General features: G+C 60.0%; 1 protein-coding gene across 1 annotated transcript in view; it reads right to left on the bottom strand.

The window, feature by feature from the left end:
• The window catches only part of LOC128898080 (glycerophosphoinositol inositolphosphodiesterase GDPD2-like), a 39,443-nt gene that overhangs the window by 18,125 nt on the left and 1,180 nt on the right, over window positions 1–20,138 (bottom strand). The window contains exons 2-11 of the mRNA XM_054169481.1: window positions 19,447–19,625; window positions 16,778–16,832; window positions 16,165–16,305; window positions 15,607–15,689; window positions 14,985–15,135; window positions 12,639–12,854; window positions 11,102–11,253; window positions 10,687–10,834; window positions 10,399–10,481; window positions 9,894–9,972 (exon numbers count right to left, since the gene is read on the bottom strand). Of these exons, the coding sequence (XP_054025456.1) occupies window positions 9,894–9,972; window positions 10,399–10,481; window positions 10,687–10,834; window positions 11,102–11,253; window positions 12,639–12,854; window positions 14,985–15,135; window positions 15,607–15,689; window positions 16,165–16,305; window positions 16,778–16,832; window positions 19,447–19,625 (1,287 nt within the window). The remainder of the gene's footprint in view (window positions 1–9,893; window positions 9,973–10,398; window positions 10,482–10,686; window positions 10,835–11,101; window positions 11,254–12,638; window positions 12,855–14,984; window positions 15,136–15,606; window positions 15,690–16,164; window positions 16,306–16,777; window positions 16,833–19,446; window positions 19,626–20,138) is intronic.

The following is a 20,138-nucleotide window of genomic DNA, read 5'->3' as shown; positions in this document are numbered from 1 at the left end:
GTGGCTGACAGCCCTCAGGCTGTGCTGCCATCCAGTGAGACCTGCACAGGCTGAGAGCTGGGCAGAGGGAGCCTCGTGGTGTTCAGTAAGGGCAGGTGGAGAGTCCTGCCCCTGGGGAGGAACAACCTCCTGCAGCAGCACAGGTGAGAGGGGACCTGCTGGAGAGCAGCTGCATGGACAAGGCCCTTGGAGTGCTGGTGAGCAACAAGTTCATCATGAGCCAGCTCTGTGCCCTTGTGGCCAACGTGTCCTTGTGTTCTGGGGGGCATCAGGAAGAGTGTGCCCAGCAGGTAGAACCCTCTCCTCCCTCTCTACTCTGCCCAGGTGAGGCCACATCTGGAGTATTGAGTCCAGCTCTGCAGCTGAAGAGGGACAGGGAACTGCTGGGAAGAGTTCAATGGAGGCTCCAAGGGTGCTGAAAGCACTGGAACATGTGTGATGAGGAGAGGCTGAGAGCCCTGGGGCTGTTCAGTCTGGAGAGGAGAAGGCTGAGAGGGATGTGATCAATGTCTGTAAGTAGCTGGGGGGGTGTCAAGAAGGGACCAGGCTCTTTCAGTGGTATTCTGTGATAGGACAAGGGGGAATGGGCATGAACTGGAACCCAGGAGGTTCCACCTCAACACAAGCAGAAACTTCTTTGGTGTGAGGCTGCTGAAGGCCTGGAGCAGGCTGCACAGAGAGGTTGTGGAGTCTCCTGCTCTGGAGATCTTCAAAGTGCACCTGGGTGTGTTCCTGTGCAGCCTGCCCTGGGTGACCCTGCTCTGGCAGGGGGCTTGGGCTGGGTGATCTCTGGAGGTCACTCCCAGTCCCCACCACTCTGTGGTTCTATGGCTCCACCTCACATCCAATCACATTTGTTCATAGCATGCACAAAGAGTAAACTCCTGAGAAGTTCTGAGTGCTGCTCTGGTGTGAGCAGGGACATTTGAAGATGCACCAAAGAGACTGAAGTGCTCCTGGATATCTTCCAGCAAGCAACTCTGACAAATCTTCTGTTTCTCAAATCTTGACCCTAACAGAATGGAATAGAACAGAACAGAACATAATTAACCAGGTTGGAAAAGACCTTCAAGATCATCCAGTCCAACCTCTCCCCCACCACCATCTGATCAAGTAAACCATGGCACCAAGGGCCTCATCCAGGCTCTTCCTAAACACCTCCAGGGATGGGGACTGCACCACCTCCCTGGGCAGCACATTATAGTGGCCAATCTCTCTTGCTGGGAAGAACTTTCTCCTCACATCCAGCCTACACCTCCCCTGGCACAGCTTGAGACTGTGTCCTCTTGTTCTGGTGCTGCTTGCCTGGGAGAAGAGACCAACCCCCACCTGGCTACAACCTCCCTGCAGGGAGTTGGAGTATGAGCAAGGTCTCCCCTGAGCCTCCTCTTCTGCAGGCTAAGCAACCCCAGCTCCCTCAGCCTCTCCTCACAGGGCTGTGCTCCAGACCCCTCCCCAGCTTTGTTGCCCTTCTCTGGACACCTTCCAGCAGCTCAACATCTTTCCTAACCTGAGGAGCCCAGAACTGGACACAGGACTCCAGGTGTGGCCTGAGCAGTGCTGAGCACAGGGCACAATGACCTCCCTGCTCCTGCTGGCCACACTGTTCCTGGTGCAGGCCAGGATGGCATTGGCCTTCTTGGTCCCCCTGGGCACACTGCAGGCTCCTGTTCAGCTGCTGTCCACCAGCACCCCCAGGTCCCTCTCTGCCTGGCTGCTCTCAGCCACTCTGCTCCCAGCCTGTAGCACTGCCTGGGGTTGCTGTGGCCAAAGTGCAGGACCTGGCACTTGGCTGTGTGTAATGGGTTGGGGCGGATCCCCTCCCCACCACAGGCAGAAATAACGACTCAGACAAACGGATTGCAAAAGTGATGAAAGTTTAAATAGAAAGCAGTGAATGTTACAGAAAACCCAAAGCGCAGTGACAAAGAAAGATCCCATCCCCACCTGAGGGTGCATGCAAAACCCCCAGGGCTCCTTCTTCCCCCTCCCTCTGCTGGGCTAGTCTCAGCTGGCCAGGCCTGAGACTGCCCATCCCCCTGTGGCCTTGGGCCCAGTCAGGCCCATGGCCGGGAGATCTCTCCCCCAGTTACCAAGTCTCGGAGAGGGAAGGAAAGAGGAAGTGCCAGACCCCACCGCAAAATTTATAGTGGTGCAAGGGATTATGGTAGAAATACCTAATTTCCTGAGTCCACCCACTGGGATGGACTTCTGGACACAGGAAACACCCCTGGGGCAGAAGGCACCCAGCCCAAACTACGACACTGTGTTCAATCTCCTGCCCTTGGCCTCTGCCCATCTGCCCAGCCTGGCAAGGTCCCTCTGCAGAGCTCTCCTACCCTCTGACAGATCAACTCCTGCCCCCAGCTTGCTGTCATCTGCAAGCTTACTGCTGATGGACTCAATGCCCTCCTCCAGATCATCAATAAAGATATTGAATAGGCTGGGGCCCAGCACTGATCCCTGGGGCACACCACTGGTGCCTGGCTGCCAGCTGGCTGTGGCACCATTCACCACCACTCTCTGGGCTCAGCCTCCAGCCAGTTCCTAACCCAGCTCAGAGAGCTGCTGTCCAAGCCAGGGGCTGACAGCTTGCCCAGGAGCTTGCTGTGGGGGATGGTGTCAAAGGCCTTGCTGAGGTCCAGGCAGAGTTCATCCACAGCCTGCCCCACATCCACCAGACAGTCACTTGGGCATAGAAGGAGATCAGGTTGGTCAGGCAGGACCTGCCCTTCCTAAACCCATGCTGGCTGGGCCTGAGCCCTTGGCCATCCTGTAAGTGCTGTGTGACTGCACTCAGGATGATCTGTTCCACAACCTTGCCTGGCACTGAGGTCAGGCTGAACAGGCCTGGAGTTCCCTGGCTCCTCCTCCCAGCCCTTCTTGTGGCTGGGCACCACGCTGGCAGCTTCCAGTCCTCTGGGACCTCTCCAGTGAGCCAGGACTGGAGGAAAACGATGGAGAGCAGCTTGGCAGCTCATCTGCCAGCTCTCTCAGCACCCTGGGATGGATCCCATCCGCTCCCATGGACTCGTGGGGATCCAGGCAGCTAAGGAGGTCTCTAACTGCCTCCTCCTGGATCACAGGGGAACTGTGCTGCTCCCTGCTCCATCTGCCAGCTCAGAAGGCCACTTGTCCTGCAGACAACCTGTCCTGCTGTTGAAAACTGGGGCAAAGAAGGTGCTAAGTACCTCTGCCCTTCCTCATCTTTAGTTCCTATATTCCCCTCCATGTCCACTAAGAGGAGGAAGACTCCACCTGTCACAGCCCTGTGAACCCCCCAGGAGCTGCTGAGGAGCTCCCAGAACCCTGCCCTCCAAGGCTCACCCCTGAACCATAGCCCCAAGCCAACCACAGCCAAACCACCTTGAAACACAGCCAGGCTTGGGGACTCCACCACCTCCCTGGGCAGCACATTCCAACCCCTGACCACTCCTGAGGGGAAGAAATGTTTCCTGCTGTCCAGTCTAACCCTGCCCTGCTGCAGCTTGAGGCCCTTCCCTCTTGTTCTGTCACTAATTCCTGTGAGCAGAGACCAGCAGCAGCCTCTCCACAACCTCCTGTCAGGGAGCTGTAGAGAGCCAGGAGGTCTCCCCTCAGCCTCCTCTATTTCACACTGACCATCCCCAGCTCCTTCAGTCTCTCTCCATCAGATTCCTTCTCCAGGCCCTTCCCAACTTCCTTGCCCTGCTCTGCCCTGGCTCCAGCACCTCCACATCTCTCCTGGATGGAGCTGCCCAAAGCTGGCCACAGCGCTCGAGCTGTGGCCTCCCCAGAGCTGAGTGCCAGGGGACAATCCCCTCCCTGCTGCTGCTGGACACAGCATTGCTGTCCCCAGCCAAGAGGCCTTTGGCTTTCTTGGCCCCCTGGGCACACTGCTGGCTCCTGTTCAGGTGCCTGTCCCTTAGAACCCCCAGGTCCCTTTCTGCCAGCAGCTTTCCAGCCACACTGCCCCAGGCCTGGAGCACTGCTTGGGGTTGTTGTGACCAAAGGCAGGCCCTGGCACTTGGCCTTGTGGAAGCTCCTCCTGGGAACGCTGGCCATGGATCCACCCTCTCCAAGCCCCTCTGCAGAGCCTCCCTGCCCTGGTGCAGATCAGCTCTGCACCTCAGCTGGTGCCACCAGCACACTCACTGCTGGCACACTCTGTGCCTTCATCAAGGTCATCAATAAAGATGTGAAACAGAAGTGGTCCCAGCACTGAGCCCTGAGGAGCACCACTGCTGCCTGGCCACTGCCTGCATTAGCTCCGCTGAGCACCACTCTTTGGGCCTGTCCAGCCAGCCAGGGCTTTATCCAGCAGAGCCTGTGCCAGCCAAGCCATCAGCAGGCAGTTTGCCCAGGAGAACCCTGAGGGAAACAGTGTCAAAGGCTTTTCCAAAGGCAAGGCAGATGACACCCACAGCCTTCCCCTCAACAAGCAGTGCCGAGATACTTGCATGCAGGACAAGAAGTTTCTCTGCTGCTCAAAATTCTTTGCCATGCTCTCCTCAAGCACAGCTGGTAGCTGGTTGGCTCCAGCAGAGGTGCAAGAATATTAACCTGTGAGGTTTGCTGTGGTGTGGAAGTCCAAAGAAACCTCCTGGCCAGCAGGTGAAGCTGGAGAGCATCTCCTGACAGAATTCCACACCCAGCTGGGGGTTTCAGCCTGCTCCAAGCCATGTCAGCAGGCCTCTGCCCCTCCATACCCCAACATAAATAAGCAATGCACACTTGCTGTCTGCTGCTGAGAGGAAAGACCAGAGAAAGCAGAGGAGGGTTCCTGGCTCCTCATTGTTCTCATGGTGTAAGCTGGGGGAGCAACTGAGCCCCACAAAGCAGCTCGCTCGTTCCCCCTGCTGGGGCAAGGGAGGGAATCAGAACAGCAGCAGTGTGAGAACCTGGGGATGGAGAGAAAGAGAAGTTGATGGCTAAAGCTCAGCAGCATGGGCTCAGCTGCATGGGCTCAGCTGTGTGGGCTCAGCTGCGTGGGCTCAGCTGCATGGACTCAGCAGCGTGGGCTCAGCAGCCTGGGCTCAGCTGTGTGGGCTCAGCTGCGTGGGCTCAGCTGCGTGGGCTCAGCAGCCTGGGCTCAGCTGTGTGGGCTCAGCAGCCTGGGCTCAGCAGCCTGGGCTCAGCAGCGTGGGCTCAGCAGCCTGGGCTCAGCAGCCTGGGCTCAGCTGCGTGGGCTCAGCTGCGTGGGCTCAGCAGCCTGGGCTCAGCAGCCTGGGCTCAGCAGCACGGGCTCAGCTGCACGGGCTCAGCAGCGTGGGCTCAGCTGCGTGGGCTCAGCAGCGTGGGCTCAGCTGCGTGGGCTCAGCAGCCTGGGCTCAGCTGCGTGGGCTCAGCTGCCTGGGCTCAGCTGCCTGGGCTCAGCAGCCTGGGCTCAGCAGCGTGGACACAGCTGCGTGGGCTCAGCTGCGTGGGCTCAGCAGCGTGGGCTCAGCAGCGTGGGCTCAGCAGCCTGGGCACAGCTGCCTGGGCTCAGCTGTGTGGGCACAGCTGCGTGGGCTCAGCAGCCTGGGCACAGCTGCGTGGGCTCAGCTGCGTGGGCACAGCTGCGTGGGCTCAGCAGCCTGGGCACAGCTGCGTGGGCTCAGCAGCGTGGGCTCAGCAGCGTGGGCTCAGCAGCCTGGGCTCAGCAGCGTGGGCTCAGCTGCGTGGGCTCAGCAGCCTGGGCACAGCTGCGTGGGCTCAGCTGCGTGGGCTCAGCAGCGTGGGCACAGCTGCGTGAGCTCAGCAGCCTGGGCACAGCTGCGTGGGCTCAGCAGTGTGGGCTCAGCAGCGTGGGCTCAGCAGCGTGGGCTCAGCAGCCTGGGCACAGCTGCCTGGGCTCAGCAGCCTGGGCACAGCTGCGTGGGCTCAGCAGCCTGGGCACAGCTGCGTGGGCTCAGCAGCGTGGGCTCAGCTGCGTGGGCTCAGCAGCCTGGGCTCAGCTGCGTGGGCTCAGCAGTGTGGGCTCAGCAGCGTGGGCTCAGCAGCGTGGGCTCAGCAGCCTGGGCACAGCTGCCTGGGCACAGCTGTGTGGGCACAGCTGCGTGGGCTCAGCAGCCTGGGCACAGCTGCGTGGGCTCAGCTGCGTGGGCACAGCTGCGTGGGCTCAGCAGCCTGGGCACAGCAGCCTGGGCTCAGCAGCCTGGGCTCAGCACTCGTTTCAGACTCTCTGCAGGTCTGCAGCAAGCTCAGTGTTTGCAGCAAGCTCAGTGTCTGCAGCAAGCTCAGTGTCTGCAGCAAGCTCAGTGTCTGCAGCAAGCTCAGTGTTTGCAGCAAGCTCAGTGTTTGCAGCAAGCTCAGTGTCTGCAGCAAGCTCAGTGTTTGCAGCCCCAGGCTTTGCAGAAGTCTGTTCCCTGAGTGCCAGAAGTGCAGCACTCAGCACTCTGCGCAGCGATGCAGTCACCTTCTGGCAGCCTGCCTGGGGCAGCCCGGCTAGCAGCCCAGGAGCATCCTGGGCCTCAGCCATGGCAGTGCTGCTCAGAGCCCACCCACAAGGAAAACGGGCACCAGGACAGGAAGGTCAGCACAAGGACAGCATAAGAGGGACATAGAACTGCTGGGGGGGCTCCAGAGGAGGCCACCAAGATGAGCAGAGGCTGCAGAACCTCCCCTGTGGGGCCAGGTTGGGAGAGTTGGGGCTGTTCAACCTGGAGAAGAGAAGGCTCCATGGAGACCTCAGAGCAGCCTGCCAGGACCTGAAGGGCTGCAGGGGAGCTGGGGAGGGACTTGTGACAAGGGCTGGGAGTGCCAGGATGAGGAACAATGGCTTTGAGCTGGGAGAGGGGAGACTGAGCCTGGAGATGAGGAAGGAATTGTTGAGAGTGAGGCTGGGGAGACTCTGGCACAGGCTGCCCAGGGAGGCTGTGGCTGCCTCCTGCCTGGAGGTTTCCAGGACCAGGCTGGATGAGGCCTTGAGCAGCCTGTGCTGGTGGCAGGGGGCTGGAGCTGGCTGAGCTTTGAGGTCCCTTCCAAGCCAATCCCTTCTGTATTTCTGTAAGCAGCCACAGCTGAAGATCTGCTGCACAAACAGCAAACTCTCTCTTGCCTGGAAACATCACAGTGTGGCCTTGAGCAGAAGAGCAGCAGCCAGCTTTCTCCCCAGATGATTCCTCCTCATTTATTGTCCCAGACATTGAGTGCAGCTCTTGTCAGGCTGCAGGATCTTCTCATCAAGGCTAACAGGTCCTGAGTGGGGAAGACCAGCTGGTTCCTTGCAGGCATGAGAAGCAGAGCTGCCTGTGGGCACAGCTCCCACTGCTAAGACTGGTAAAGTGTAGAAAGAGCAAAGCCAAGCAGAGGCTCTGTTCACTGCTGCTGAGGGCATGCAATTGGAAGTGATCTTCTAATTTGCTGTGCAGCAAACCTGAGAGCAGCCCCTGCCCAGCACTGGAGCAAGAGAGCTTCTAGCTAAGCTGAGACTTCTGTGCCACATGAAGTGAAGAGAGAAAGGAAGAGAGGAAGGAAGGAAGGAAGGGAGGAAGGAAGGGAAGGAAGGGAGGAAGGGAAGGGAAGGAAGGGAGGAAGGGAAGGAAGGAAGGGAGGAAGGGAGGGAGGGAGGGAGGAAGGGAAGGAAGGGAGGAAGGGAAGGAAGGGAGGGAAGGAAGGAAGGGAGGGAAGGAAGGAAGGGAGGGAAGGAAGGAAGGAAGGAAGGGAGGGAGGGAAGGAAGGGAGGGAGGGAAGGAAGGAAGGAAGGGAGGGAGGGAAGGGAGGGAGGGAAGGGGGGGAAGGAAGGGGGGGGAAGGAAGGGGGGGGAAGGAAGGGGGGGAAGGAAGGGGGGGGAGGGAGGGAGGAAAGAAAAGTGAAGCCCCAAAGCACGCAGCAGAACTGCTTGGGGGAGTTAAGGAGTCAACTTCAGTGCTTATGGAAACAACCCCCCTGCAGATTTGGATAGTTTCTGAAGCTCAGGATCACAGAATCGTAGAGCTGTTGAGGCTGGAAGTGGCCTTTGAGGTCATCAAGGCCAAGCTCACCCAGAGCTCCCAGTCCACCACCCTTGCTGAGCCACCACCCCTGAACCACAGCCCTCAGCACCACATCCAGGCAGCTCTGAAACGCCTCCAGGCAGGGGGACTCCAGCACCTGTTCCAATGCCTGAGAACCCTTTCTGGGTAGGATTTTTTCCTCATATCCAACCTCACCCTCCCCTGGCAAAACTTGAGGCCGTTTTCTCCTGTCCTGTCACTTGTTGCACCTGAGCAGAGACCAACCCTGCCACCAACTCCTCTCAGGGAGCTGTAGAGAGTTATGAGGTCTTCCCTCAGCCTCCTCTTCCCCACACTGAACCCCCCCAGCTCCCTCAGCTGCTCCTCCCCAGCCCTCTTCTCCAGACCCTTCCCCAGCTTGGTTGCTCGGTTGTTTCTGGACCTGCTCCAGCCCCTCCATGTCCTTCTTGGGGTGAGGGAGCCAAAACTGACGCCAGTATTCAAGGTGTGGCCTGAGCAGTACTGGGTACAGGGGCACCATCACTTCCTTGGTTCTCCTGGCCACACTACTGCTGTGTTAGCAGGACATGATCAACAGGACATGGCAAAGCCTCTTCTGGTTGTGAGTTCACTGAATCACAGAGTCACAGAATGTTCAGGGAGGGACCTTGAAAGCTCATCCAGTCCAGGCCCCTGCCAGGGCAGGGTCACCCAGGGCAGCTCACACAGGAGCACAGCCAGGTGGGCTTGGAAGATCTCCACAGAAGGAGACTCCACAGCCCCCCTGGGCAGCCTGCTCCAGGGCTCTGGCACCCTCACAGGGACAAAATGTTTCCTCCTGTGTCCATGGCACTTCCTCTGCCTCAGCTTCCACCACTGCCCCTTGTGCTGGCATTGGGCATCCCCCAGCAGAGCCTGGCTCCAGCCTCTGGGCACTGCCCCTGCACAGCTTTATCCCCAGCAAGGAGCTCACCCTCAGGCTCCTCCTCTCCAAGCTCCAGAGCCCTCAGCTCCCTCAGGCTCTCCTCCTGAGGAAGATGTTCCACTGCCTGCAGCATCTTTGTGGCTCTGTGCTGGACTCTCTCCAGCAGTTCCCTGAGCTCCTTCCTGACCTGAGGGGCCCAGAACTGGACACAGTATTCCAGCTGTGGCCTCAGCAGGGCAGAACAGAGGGGGAGGAGAACCTCTCTGACCTGCTGACCACAGCCTTTCTGATCCACCCCAGGCTTCCCTTGGCCTTCTTGACCACCAGAGCTCATTGCTGGCTCATGGTCAGCCTCCCATCCACCAGGACCCCCAGGTCCTTTCCCCCTTCACTGCTCTCCAGCAGCTCAGTCCCCATAGTGTTGATCTTTCTATCCTGCTCCATGGGGTTGTTCTTTCCCAGGTGCAAGTCTCTCCCCTTGTCCTGATGAACAGAAAATTCTCATTAACAGAATAACCAAGTAGATAAGAATTTTCCTCGTTAGCTGAATGCTGGAATGCAGGGAGGAGGAGAGGAGTTGGCAGACAGCCTCTGCATAGATAAGGAATAGCAGGATTTTTCAGTGATTTACTTCTGTTAGTCTTGGACAAGAGGGTTTTTTTGTATTAGATAAAGGACACCTGGATGATCTGTATACTTCTGCTGTTTTTAGATAGATAATCTTTGTATAGATAGGAAGCATCTGGGCTTTTCTGTGAAGTATTGACATACCACAGATAACTTTCTGTATAAAAGTTTGCCCCAAACTCTCTGAAGACACACAGGCCTTTTGAAATGATTCTACCTGTGTCCGGCGCTGAAATAGAAGCATAATACAAGAAACTTGCTGAGTCTCTTGTGCACCTTTCTCTAAGTCATGAGGAGGCTGGAGGAATGTGGGATTCCACAGGGCTGCTTGCTAAGGGCAGGGCAGGAACTCCCTGGGCTGGGATTCCCTCACCGGGTCATCCCAAATCACTCTTTCATGTTGGACTGCAGAGAGCTGCCTGTCTGCCTGCCAGGGAAAGTCCCACAGGCACAGCCTGGCTCCCAGGGAGAGGAGCTCCCATCCATGCACACTCACCTGCTGGCTGTCTTCTCTGGGAGCATTTCCTAGGAGATGGAATAGGATCAATGTTAGCATGTCAAGTGTGGCCTTCCCCTTCCCTCCCTCAAGCTCCCAGATGGAGACCATGGGACATAGTCCTACAGGGATGTGCTGTTGGTGCCTGCAGATGGGTAAAGGAGCAAGGCCAAGGCCACCCCAGGCTCAGCCCACCAAGCCCTGGGGTGCAGAGTGAGACAATGAAATAAGGCACCCAGTGTCTTAAGGCAGGAGAGGGGTTTTGTCTGCAGGGTAAAAGCTTCCCACACACACTGCTGTCTCACTTAGCCAGCAGGAGGGGACCCCCAAGGCTCTGAGTCCAGACAGGGGTAGCAGCAGATAGGACTGAGTCTGGGCATGCACCACCCACCCAGGGCACACCACAGCCTCCCCCAAATGACCTGCCCTGGGAGCAGGGAAGGCGTTAAACATACTTCAGCAAGAGGAAGGCCCAGAGGATGGCAAGGAGAGAAACACAGTCTGTGACAATCCAGATCATGAGGTACGTGCTGCTGGGCTGCAGGGAAACAACAGAAGCTATCAACACCAGCCAGGCCCAGCCCAGCCTGCTGTGCCAGCTCTCCTTTCTGCAGGGTCACAGCTTCCCATGCCAGCCCAGCACCCAGCAAAAGCCACCCTCCAGGCAGCTGGCTGCCTAGGGCTGTGCAGAAAAGGCCTCCCAAGTGCTGTGGGACAGGGTGCAGGGTGGAAGGGTCACCTACCAGCAGCCAGATGGGGCGTTCCATCTCCCTCAGCACCTGGCAGGCGTTGGTTGTGACAGAGCTCACCCCGGAGCACCACAGCACAGAGAAGAGCCAGGGCTGGTTCACCACGTACAGGTTGACAGAGATGTTGTCCTGGCGGTACTGCCTGCATGGGGACAGTGTGCTCAGGGCTGCAGGCCACAGAGGGCTGTGTCTGGATGTGATTCAGCATTTGCAGCCACGTGGAGCCACTGTCTGGAGAGTCAGGGCCAGGGCAAGCTTGCTGGCAAGGGAGAGGACTGTAGCCAGCTCCATCCCCTGTTTCGAGGATGCACCACACACCCTCCAGCACTCAGCCTCAGCTGGCCCTCACCAGAGCTGGGACAGTGCCCAGGCCCCATAGCTGCCAGGCTTCTTGGCACAGGGCTCTCACCTGATCTCCTCAGAGCTCATGTCCTGGTAGGGCAGGTTGACGTGCAGCAGTGGCTCCTCCTCATTCTGGAGTCTCTTCCGGCCGTAGACTTGCTGAAGCCCTGGGGCTTGCTGTCTGACCTGCTCCCTGAACCCATCAGGCAGCCAGAGGACCTGGGCAGGAGCCAGAAACCACATGTGGAGAAGAGGTACCCCAGAGAGCTTGCTCTCTTCTGGCCCTTCCTTGCAGCTCCAGGCACATGTGACCTTCTCAGGCAGCTGGCTCCTGAGCTCCTCTCCATGCTCAGCTCTTCCACGAGGATCTCATCCAGGACAGCCTCCTAAGAGCTTGTCCCAGCCAACAAGAGACTCCAGTGTGTGTGTGGGGGGAAGCAGCTCCAGCATAAGAAGGTGTGCTGGGTTACACCCACCCTGGGTGGAGGGCTGAGAGACCCTTGCTCCCACCCTGGAGGATAAAAGAAACCTGGTCCAGGTGAACAGAGAGGGACTTGGTTTCCCCCTCCCAGGAGGAGGGGTCCCCGGGTCAAAGGTGGTCTATTCCACTCCCCCTTCCTGTCCAGCGTGAAAAGGAGAACACTGCTGTCCTTTGCCCTCTCTCCTCCTGCCTCACCTACTCCAGAGGACAACAGCTGCAGGAGTTTTTTCCTGATTCTTCCACGTGGTAGGGCCTGGCCTCTTCAAGCTGCTCCTATGCTCTTAAAAGACTAAATCCACTTACATCCAAGGAAATGCAAGGCCATGCAGGCTTGGTGTTGTGTATTTTCCTATTTATCCTTATCCCTCACCCTTGTAAACCCTTCTCCCCCCAGTGCTGTTATATATATATATATTTACTTCTCCTACTTCCAAACCAACTCCAGATTATTTCTGCTAGATTTGCCTCCTTCTCTTTTCCCCTACCCCTTTTTTCTTTCTCTCAGTTTTCCTTATCAGGGAAAGGGGGGGGGAGGGGGCGGGGAGTTGGAACTCTCGGTTTGGTACCATCTGAGCTCCTAAACTCCAGTTAAAGCTCAAACCACTACAGCAGGCTGGAGCATTTATGGCCTTTCTGGGTCGCTGAATAGGTTAAGTCATGCCTCCTTATGGCCTCAGCTGCAGCGAGAGTGCACCTTGGCTCAGCACTAGAGGCCAAGGCTGTGCCGTGTCCCCTCCTGCTCTACCCTCTCTAAAGGCCAGGGAGGGAGAGCGCTGTGTGTGCTGACCGATGCCCTGGGGGCAGCACATGTCCTGCACTGCAGAGGCAACAGGAGGCTGCAGTGCAAGAGCTGCAGGGAGAGGTGTGGTGAATGGTGGAGAGGTGGAGCACTTTTCTCCTGCTCTTGCTGGCACTGTTGGTCCCTCCCTAGGTTGAGTCACTGTTTACACAACCTGGGGGCCAAAGCATTTGGCCGGGTCTGAAGCTGTAGACCCCTAATTATTGGTAACTTCTCCCAGCTGGAGAGCCCCACACCTGGACAGGCTCAGTGGGGTCGATTGGGCACCCACGCCCCCCAGGCAGGACTGTGCCAGCAGGGCCACAGCGGTGGTGCCCAACTCACCTGCTGCAGTGGGATGCCTGACTGCAGGATGGCTGCCAGGGTGGCATTGACGAAGCTCTGGTAGTCGCTGTGGTTCTCAGGCCGGAGGTCAAACATGATGGAAATGTTGCTCTGCTTGGCTGCCTCCAGGGCCTGCTGCAGGGAGGGGATCCGCTGCCTGGCCACCTCCCGGCGATCGCCGGCAGACAGACTCTGCACGGTGGGGAACGGCCTCCGCTGCCAGGGCATCGCCAGGGGGAGAGGGGGTCACCAGGGCAGCCCCCACAGCTGCCACCTCCTCAGCTGGTGCCAGCATAGGCACCCCCCTGAGCTTCCACTGGTGCCAGCATAGGCAACCCCCCGAGCTCCCATTGGTGCCAGCATAGGCAACCCCCCGAGCTTCCACTGGTGCCATCATAGGCAACCCCCCGAGCTTCCACTGGTGCCAGCATAGGCAACCCCCCTGAGCTTCCACTGGTGCCAGCATAGGCAACCCCCCTGAGCTTCCACTGGTGCCAGCATAGGCAACCCCCCGAGCTTCCACTGGTGCCATCATAGGCAACCCCCCGAGCTTCCATTGGTGCCAGCATAGGCAACCCCCCTGAGCTTCCACTGGTGCCAGCATAGGCAACCCCCCTGAGCTTCCACTGGTGCCAGCATAGGCAACCCCCCGAGCTTCCACTGGTGCCAGCATAGGCAACCCCCCTGAGCTTCCACTGGTGCCATCATAGGCAACCCCCCTGAGCTCCCATTGGTGCCATCATAGGCAACCCCCCGAGCTTCCACTGGTGCCATCATAGGCAACCCCCCGAGCTTCCACTGATGCCATCATAGGCAACCCCCCTGAGCTTCCACTGATGCCATCATAGGCAACCCCCCGAGCTCCCATTGGTGCCATCATAGGCAACCCCCCGAGCTTCCACTGATGCCATCATAGGCAACCCCCCAGAGCTTCCACTGGTGCCATCATAGGCAACCCCCCGAGCTCCCATTGGTGCCAGCATAGGCAACCCCCCTGAGCTTCCACTGGTGCCATCATAGGCAACCCCCCAGAGCTCCCATTGGTGCCAGCATAGGCAACCCCCCAGAGCTTCCACTGGTGCCAGCATAGGCAACCCCCCGAGCTTCCATTGGTGCCAGCATAGGCAACCCCCCTGAGCTTCCACTGGTGCCAGCATAGGCAACCCCCCAGAGCTTCCACTGGTGCCAGCATAGGCAACCCCCCGAGCTTCCACTGATGCCATCATAGGCAACCCCCCGAGCTTCCACTGGTGCCAGCATAGGCAACCCCCCTGAGCTTCCACTGGTGCCAGCATAGGCAACCCCCCAGAGCTTCCACTGGTGCCAGCATAGGCAACCCCCCGAGCTTCCACTGGTGCCAGCATAGGCAACCCCCCAGAGCGTCCCCTGGTGCCAGCATAGGCAACCCCCCGAGCTTCCACTGGTGCCAGCATAGGCAACCCCCCTGAGCTTCCACTGGTGCCATCATAGGCAACCCCCCGAGCTCCCATTGGTGCCATCATAGGCAACCCCCCGAGCTTCCACTGATGCCATCATAGGCAACCCCCCGAGCTTCCACTGGTGCCAGCATAGGCAACCCCCCCGAGCTTCCACTGGTGCCAGCATAGGCAACCCCCCAGAGCTTCCACTGGTGCCAGCATAGGCAACCCCCCGAGCTTCCACTGGTGCCAGCATAGGCAACCCCCCAGAGCTTCCACTGGTGCCAGCATAGGCAACCCCCCGAGCTTCCACTGGTGCCAGCATAGGCAACCCCCTGAGCTTCCACTGGTGCCAGCATAGGCAACCCCCTGAGCTTCCACTGGTGCCAGCATAGGCAACCCCCCAGAGCTTCCATTGGTGCCAGCATAGGCAACCCCCCAGAGCTTCCACTGGTGCTGAACTGGTGCCTGTCTCTGGCTCCTCTCATGGCAGTCTCTCCAGCACAGACAGGCACAGGACCCCTCTCCTGCAGATCCGTGGGGCACCTCTGCCCTTCTGCCCACTAACAGCACAGTTCCAGCAGCCCCAGCAGCTGTAGGGAGTTAAGAGCAGCTCAGCAGTGTGTTAGTCACCTTCTGGGAAGAGCCCTGCCACAGCTGCCTCCAAGCCTAGGCAGGCAGTGCAGCTCAGAGCACATGGGTGAGACATCTCCCCTCAAAGCAGCCTCCTGCATGACTCAGCTGAGGAGGAAGAGCAAAGCCCAGCCTGAGGTGTAACCTCACCCCCTGGATTTGTGCAGGTGCAGAAGCGCTCTTGCACCCTGGCCAGGTGTCTGCCAGGACCAGGGCTTCAGAGGGAAGCTTCCCCAGGGCAGAGTTCATGCTCTGTCCACCCATCCCTGAGCAGTCACCCCAGGGGCATTCTGACCTCCAGGAACCAGCTGCCAGCATCCAGCTGCTGGAGGTCTGTCCAGTTGAAGGCAGTGCTGTTCAGGGCAGCCCTCTCTGGGAACACAGCCTGCACGTTGGTGGTCCTGATGAGTTCCTCATCATGCATGAGGAATGGGACCCCATCAGCACTGGCAAAGGAGCAGAGGAAAGCTCTTTGTTACAAGCTGCTTGTCTCATTTCCCTGCCTCTCCCAGCCACCCTGCTGGGGTCCCCCCCACCCTTGTGCCTGCTCGTGGTCCTCTGCACAAAAAGGAGAGTGTCCAGAGTGCAGAGACCACCTAGAGACCAAGCCAGCAGCCAAGCAGTTCCCTCATGACTGCAGCAGCTGTCCCCACAGCAGCACTGCATGGCAAAAACCAGAGCCAGGGTCTGTTCCCAGCAGTCCCACCCCGTGATGGTGGGAGGCAGCCTGCCTGCCTGGGGAGGACAGGAACCCAGCACCTCTCCCAGGTCCCTGGGACACCAATCTGGAAACAGTCCTGCCTCCAGCTGCAGGCCAGATCAGTGCTGCAGATGTGTTGCAGGATGCCCCACATGGAGGGTTACCCCCCAGGATACAGAGGCCTCTTCCTCCCTGGCAGCCCCTGCTGCCCCTTTACCTCACCATGACGTCTGTCTCAAAGACCTGCACATCACAGTCCACAGCCTTCTGCAGGGACATGAGGGTGTTCTCAGGGGCCAGCTGCAAAAGCAATGGTGCCAGCAGTGAGGGCATGGGCAGGGAGTGGGCACTTGCCCTGCCTGGCTGCAACCACAGCACTGGGGCAACCACAGTGAGACTTGGGTGACCCTGGTAGTGCAGGGGGCAGGAAGAGGGCTGGGTGCAGGCACTCAGAGCCTGCCAAGTCCTTGCTGCTCAGCCCACACAACCCAGCCAGGCTCTCTGCTGACAGCTGCCTGCTCCTCAGCCAGCAGCACCCCGCAAGCAGCTCTGCCCTACAGTTGCTGCACCCACTCTCCTTACCCTGTACTCACCCATTCTCCAGCCCTGTGCTGCCCTGGCTGCTCTGGGCACCCCAGAGCTTGTCCAGGCCTGCAGCAGCAAGGGTCTGGTGGCAGTACCCCTCAGCAGGCACAGCCTGGCTTTTGCTGGTGGAGCAGCCTGCCCCATCCACCCTGACCCCTGTGCCAGGGTGCTGCAGGTGCTGGCCACTCACCATGGGTGCTCCTCGGTGGCCAACCAGGGCTGGCTTGGGGGGCAGCTGGCTCTCCTCCATGATGCAAGGGGAGGTGATCCCCAGGGGAGCCAGGTAGAGTGCGATCATCAGCGCGCAGTACACCAGCAGCAGGAGCACCTTGAGGCCTGCAGCAGGCACAGAGAGCTGAGCTACAGAGGAGCTGCCCTGCAGGCCACTGGGAACAAGCCAAGGCTGCTTCCCCTGGCATGAACTTATGGCTGCCATAGGTCACTCATTGCACTCCTCAGCCTCAGGCACCCTGCAGCTATATGAAAGGACATTGCATGTCCTTGCACCCCAGCCCAGCACCTCTGCAGGGCACAGCCTAACACCTCTGCAGGGCACAGCCCAGCATCTCTGCAGGGCGCAGGCTGCCGTCCACTGCCCTCCTTCAGCTGCAAAGCAGTGAGGGCTGAAGCTGCAACAAGGGCTGGGCATCGGAAGCACCAACTAGAGCAAGCATTGCTGTCAGACTGAGTCCTGGGGACCTGTTCCCACAGCAGCCATGCTCTCTGTGCACGTTCTGCCACCAGTGCCCCTAGGCTGGGCAGCAGGAAGCAGGGCACCAGCTGAGCATCATCTTCGGCATTACCTTGGTGGTTCTCAGGCCCTTCCTCTTCTCTTTCTTGGCAGTGATCCACTGGCAGCTGTAGAGGCAGAGCAGGCAGGTGGCACAGGGGCGGCAGCAGCCAGCAGGGTCTGCCATGGCACCGAGCTGTGCTGGGCCAAGGGTCAGCTGTCCTGAGGGGGATGCACACAACACGTTGGCATAGATCTCTCAAGACACACTGCCCCTAACCCGTGGGACGTAGAAGGGGTGCTGGCTGTGTCCCCAGCTGAGGCATGGTGCCAGGCAAAGCAGGAGCACAGGCTGCAGCCCAACCTGTTCAGCAGGCTGCCCTGGGACCCTTTGCTCAGCGAGCTGCAGCAAGCCCAGAGCTGGCCCCAGCCCAGGGTTTGGCACTGCCTGACAGCCAGGGGCACCCTACCGGCTCTAGAGGCCACCAGCCTCACCGTCCAGCTCCAGGCAACCTTGCAGCCAGGCTCCCTTGGCTGCAGCGCATCTTGCAGGGGCCAGCAGCTCCCTGCTGCATCCTGGGACCGCTGCTGCACAGCTGGGGTGCACGCAGCGGCACGGGGGGGTCCCCATCCCCCTCCCCAAGTGCAGGTCTGTGCGGAGGCAGCATTGCCCTGTCAGCCCTGCAGCGCAGCTCCTGCAGCGCAGCTGCTGCAGCCGGGGGTCCCTGGCGCGGCCGGAGCAGCTGCAGCTGAGCAGCTGCAGGACGGTTGCTGGGCCAAGCACCGTGGGGGGCAGGGGGCAAGTGGCACTTACGGGGGGAACCCATTGCAGACACCAAGGCTGAGCGTGGGACTGCCACTAGGCTCTGTATGCACTGGGAAGGGGCCGGGGCCAGGAGGCTTTGCTGTGGTGCCCAGACGTGGGGTGCTTGGCTGGAGAAAGAAGGGAGCCCCAAGCAAGAGCTCCCTTCAGCCACCTCGAGAAACTCCACGGTTGTTCCCACTTGCCCTGCTGCAGAGCTCCTCCTCCTCCCAGCCTCCCAGACCGGCCAGGCACCCCCACAGCACTCCTGCCCCACAGATTGCAGCTCTGTGACCAGAAGGAGCTAGCTGACCACAGCTCACCCAGCCACATCCTCTCCAGTGTTGGGGGCAAGGGTGTGCCTAGCAGGACTGTGTCACATCCCAGCCTGGGCCCTGGGGAAGGGAGGCAGAGCTAGCCCAGGCCCTCCCACCCCCAGCTAGCCACCCCAGAGCAGTTCTGCCATGCCCTGGCCATGGCCAAGGGCTCACTCAGGTCTTGTCCCATGACACAGCAGCACCCCAGCAGGGCACCTCACTCCCAGACATCACCAGGCTGTTGGTTCCAGGGCTGAGGTGCAGAGTATCCCCGGGACCCACACAGAAAGGTGGCTGCTGGAGCATGCACAGCCAGGTACCAACCTGAGAGCAGGATCCCTAACCTGCCTAGGTGACTTTTGCAGGCTGGAGGGGGCTGGGGGCTGCCACCAGCAGGTCCAGCCAGCCAAGGGGCAGGGGATGCTGAGCAGCACAGCACTGCCCACATCTGCTGTCTTCTGGGGAGCCAGCCCTAGCACAAGTGCAAGAAGCCATGGAACCAGTTTCCCTTCCGGATACCCAGGGGCTCTGGCTACAGCCTCATACCCCTGCTGTCACCAGAAGGAGAGGCACAACTTCCACCAGGGAGCAGCAGGCTTAGCCAGCATCCCCTGGGCACTACCCTGGTGCCCTTCTTGCTGCTCACATGGGCAGAGTACCCACGTGCTGCCAGCTGCTGAGGGAAACCCTGTCACACAGCCCAGCCCCAGCTGGCTGGTACAAAGTACAGCAGGAGTGGTTGTGGGCAACAGCCAAATCTCAGCACTCAGCTGCTCTGGGAGGCTGTCACTGCCAGGACCCGAGCTCAGCAGAGCAGTGCCACGGCGCTGGCCACAGATCACTGCCAGTGGTGCTATCTGTAGGGTTCTGAGGAAAAATGCATCCTGTGCCCTGGTTCAGAGTGGGACTGCAGAAGGGGCACCAGTAGTTGTTCTGCAACAGCCCAGCACAGGGCACAGATCCCAAACACAGCTGGGGCTGGTGTGCAGCAGACCCTTTGCTCCAGCCCCATGGGAGAATGGCACAGTAGGACCTGGGGGTCTGTCAAGGCTGGAAGGAGCTCTCCTTCAGCTCTCCTCCTTCAAACTCCTTCAACCCCCACAGCACATCCCCAGTCCTAGTCGGGGAGGGGGGCACAGGAGGATTGAGGGGGTGGCAGGCCCATTGCCACAGTCACCAGCACGGCAGCATGCACTTGCAGCCCCACGGGCACCTCTGTGTGCCTGGGGCACTGGCACAGCACATCAGGTGGCCACGGGCACAGCAGGATCCCCTTGCCCTCAAGGAGCAGAGCTAGCCCAGGCTGAGTGCCACTGGGCAGGTCAGCCGGAGCTGGCACCCAGCCACACCGTCCCCTGACCTCACCGGAGTGACAGCAGAGCCACTGTGGGGGGAACAGGGTGACCCCTAAACAGCAAGGGCAGCGCAGCCTGGCCCCGACCCCCTACTCCCAGCCTCCTGCCCTGGGTTCCCTCTGGAGCATGAGGGCAGCATGGACAGCCCCTTCCATTCTCCCCCTCAGCTGCACGCAGAGCTAAGATCCACCCCCCAGCCCCGCCAGCCCTCCCACAGCTCCCCACAGCACGGCTGCCATGCCTGGCACCCCGGGGGGTGGCACAGTACCTGCTCGCTGCGGCCGCGGGGCTCTCGCAGCCGGAGCCCAGCTGAGCGCCGGGGCCGGGCTGGCTGCTGTGCCGGAGCCCCGCTCGCCTCTGCCGGAGCCCTGCTCGCCTCTGCCGACTGCTCACACCCTCCTGGGTGTGTTTGTGGCCCGGCAGCGCTGCGCTGCAGGTCTGCACAGGCTGGCAGCGGGCAGGGCCGGGGTCAGGGTGTGCCCCGCCAGCAGCAGGGTGCCAGCAGCAGGGTGCCAGCAGCAGGGTGCCAGCAGCAGGGTGCCAGCCGACCCCGCGCTGTGGCGGCCTCCTAGTTGCTGGGCTGCAGGAAGGGGCCCGCAGCAGGTCATGCACCGCAGCACACAGGAGTTTGCAGGCAGCCCACGCTCCAGACTGGGGAAGGCTCTGAGGAGAAGCCCCGGGAGCAGGGCAGGCAGAGGGAGGCAGAGCTTCGTGCATCACTGGGGCCTGTGAACAAGTGGCTGTGGGAGCCCCTCTGCCAAGGGAGGCTTTCCCCTTCCTTGCCTGGGGCAGACATGCTGCAGGCCACCACAGCTGGCACTCCCTGGGGCGAGCTTTGAAGGCAGAGGCACAGCAGTAGAAGTGGTTTCTTGGCTTGGGTCAAGAGCAGCCCTTCAGAGCCAACACGTCCAAACTTTGCTAAAGCAGCAGATGAGAGAAGGCTCCAAGACAAAATCCTGA

This window comes from Dryobates pubescens, chromosome 18, assembly GCF_014839835.1.
Source record: "Dryobates pubescens isolate bDryPub1 chromosome 18, bDryPub1.pri, whole genome shotgun sequence".
NCBI classification, from domain to species: Eukaryota; Metazoa; Chordata; class Aves; order Piciformes; family Picidae; genus Dryobates; species Dryobates pubescens.
The sequence above is the reverse complement of the archived record's forward strand: the minus strand, read 5'-3'. Positions and strand labels throughout refer to the sequence as shown.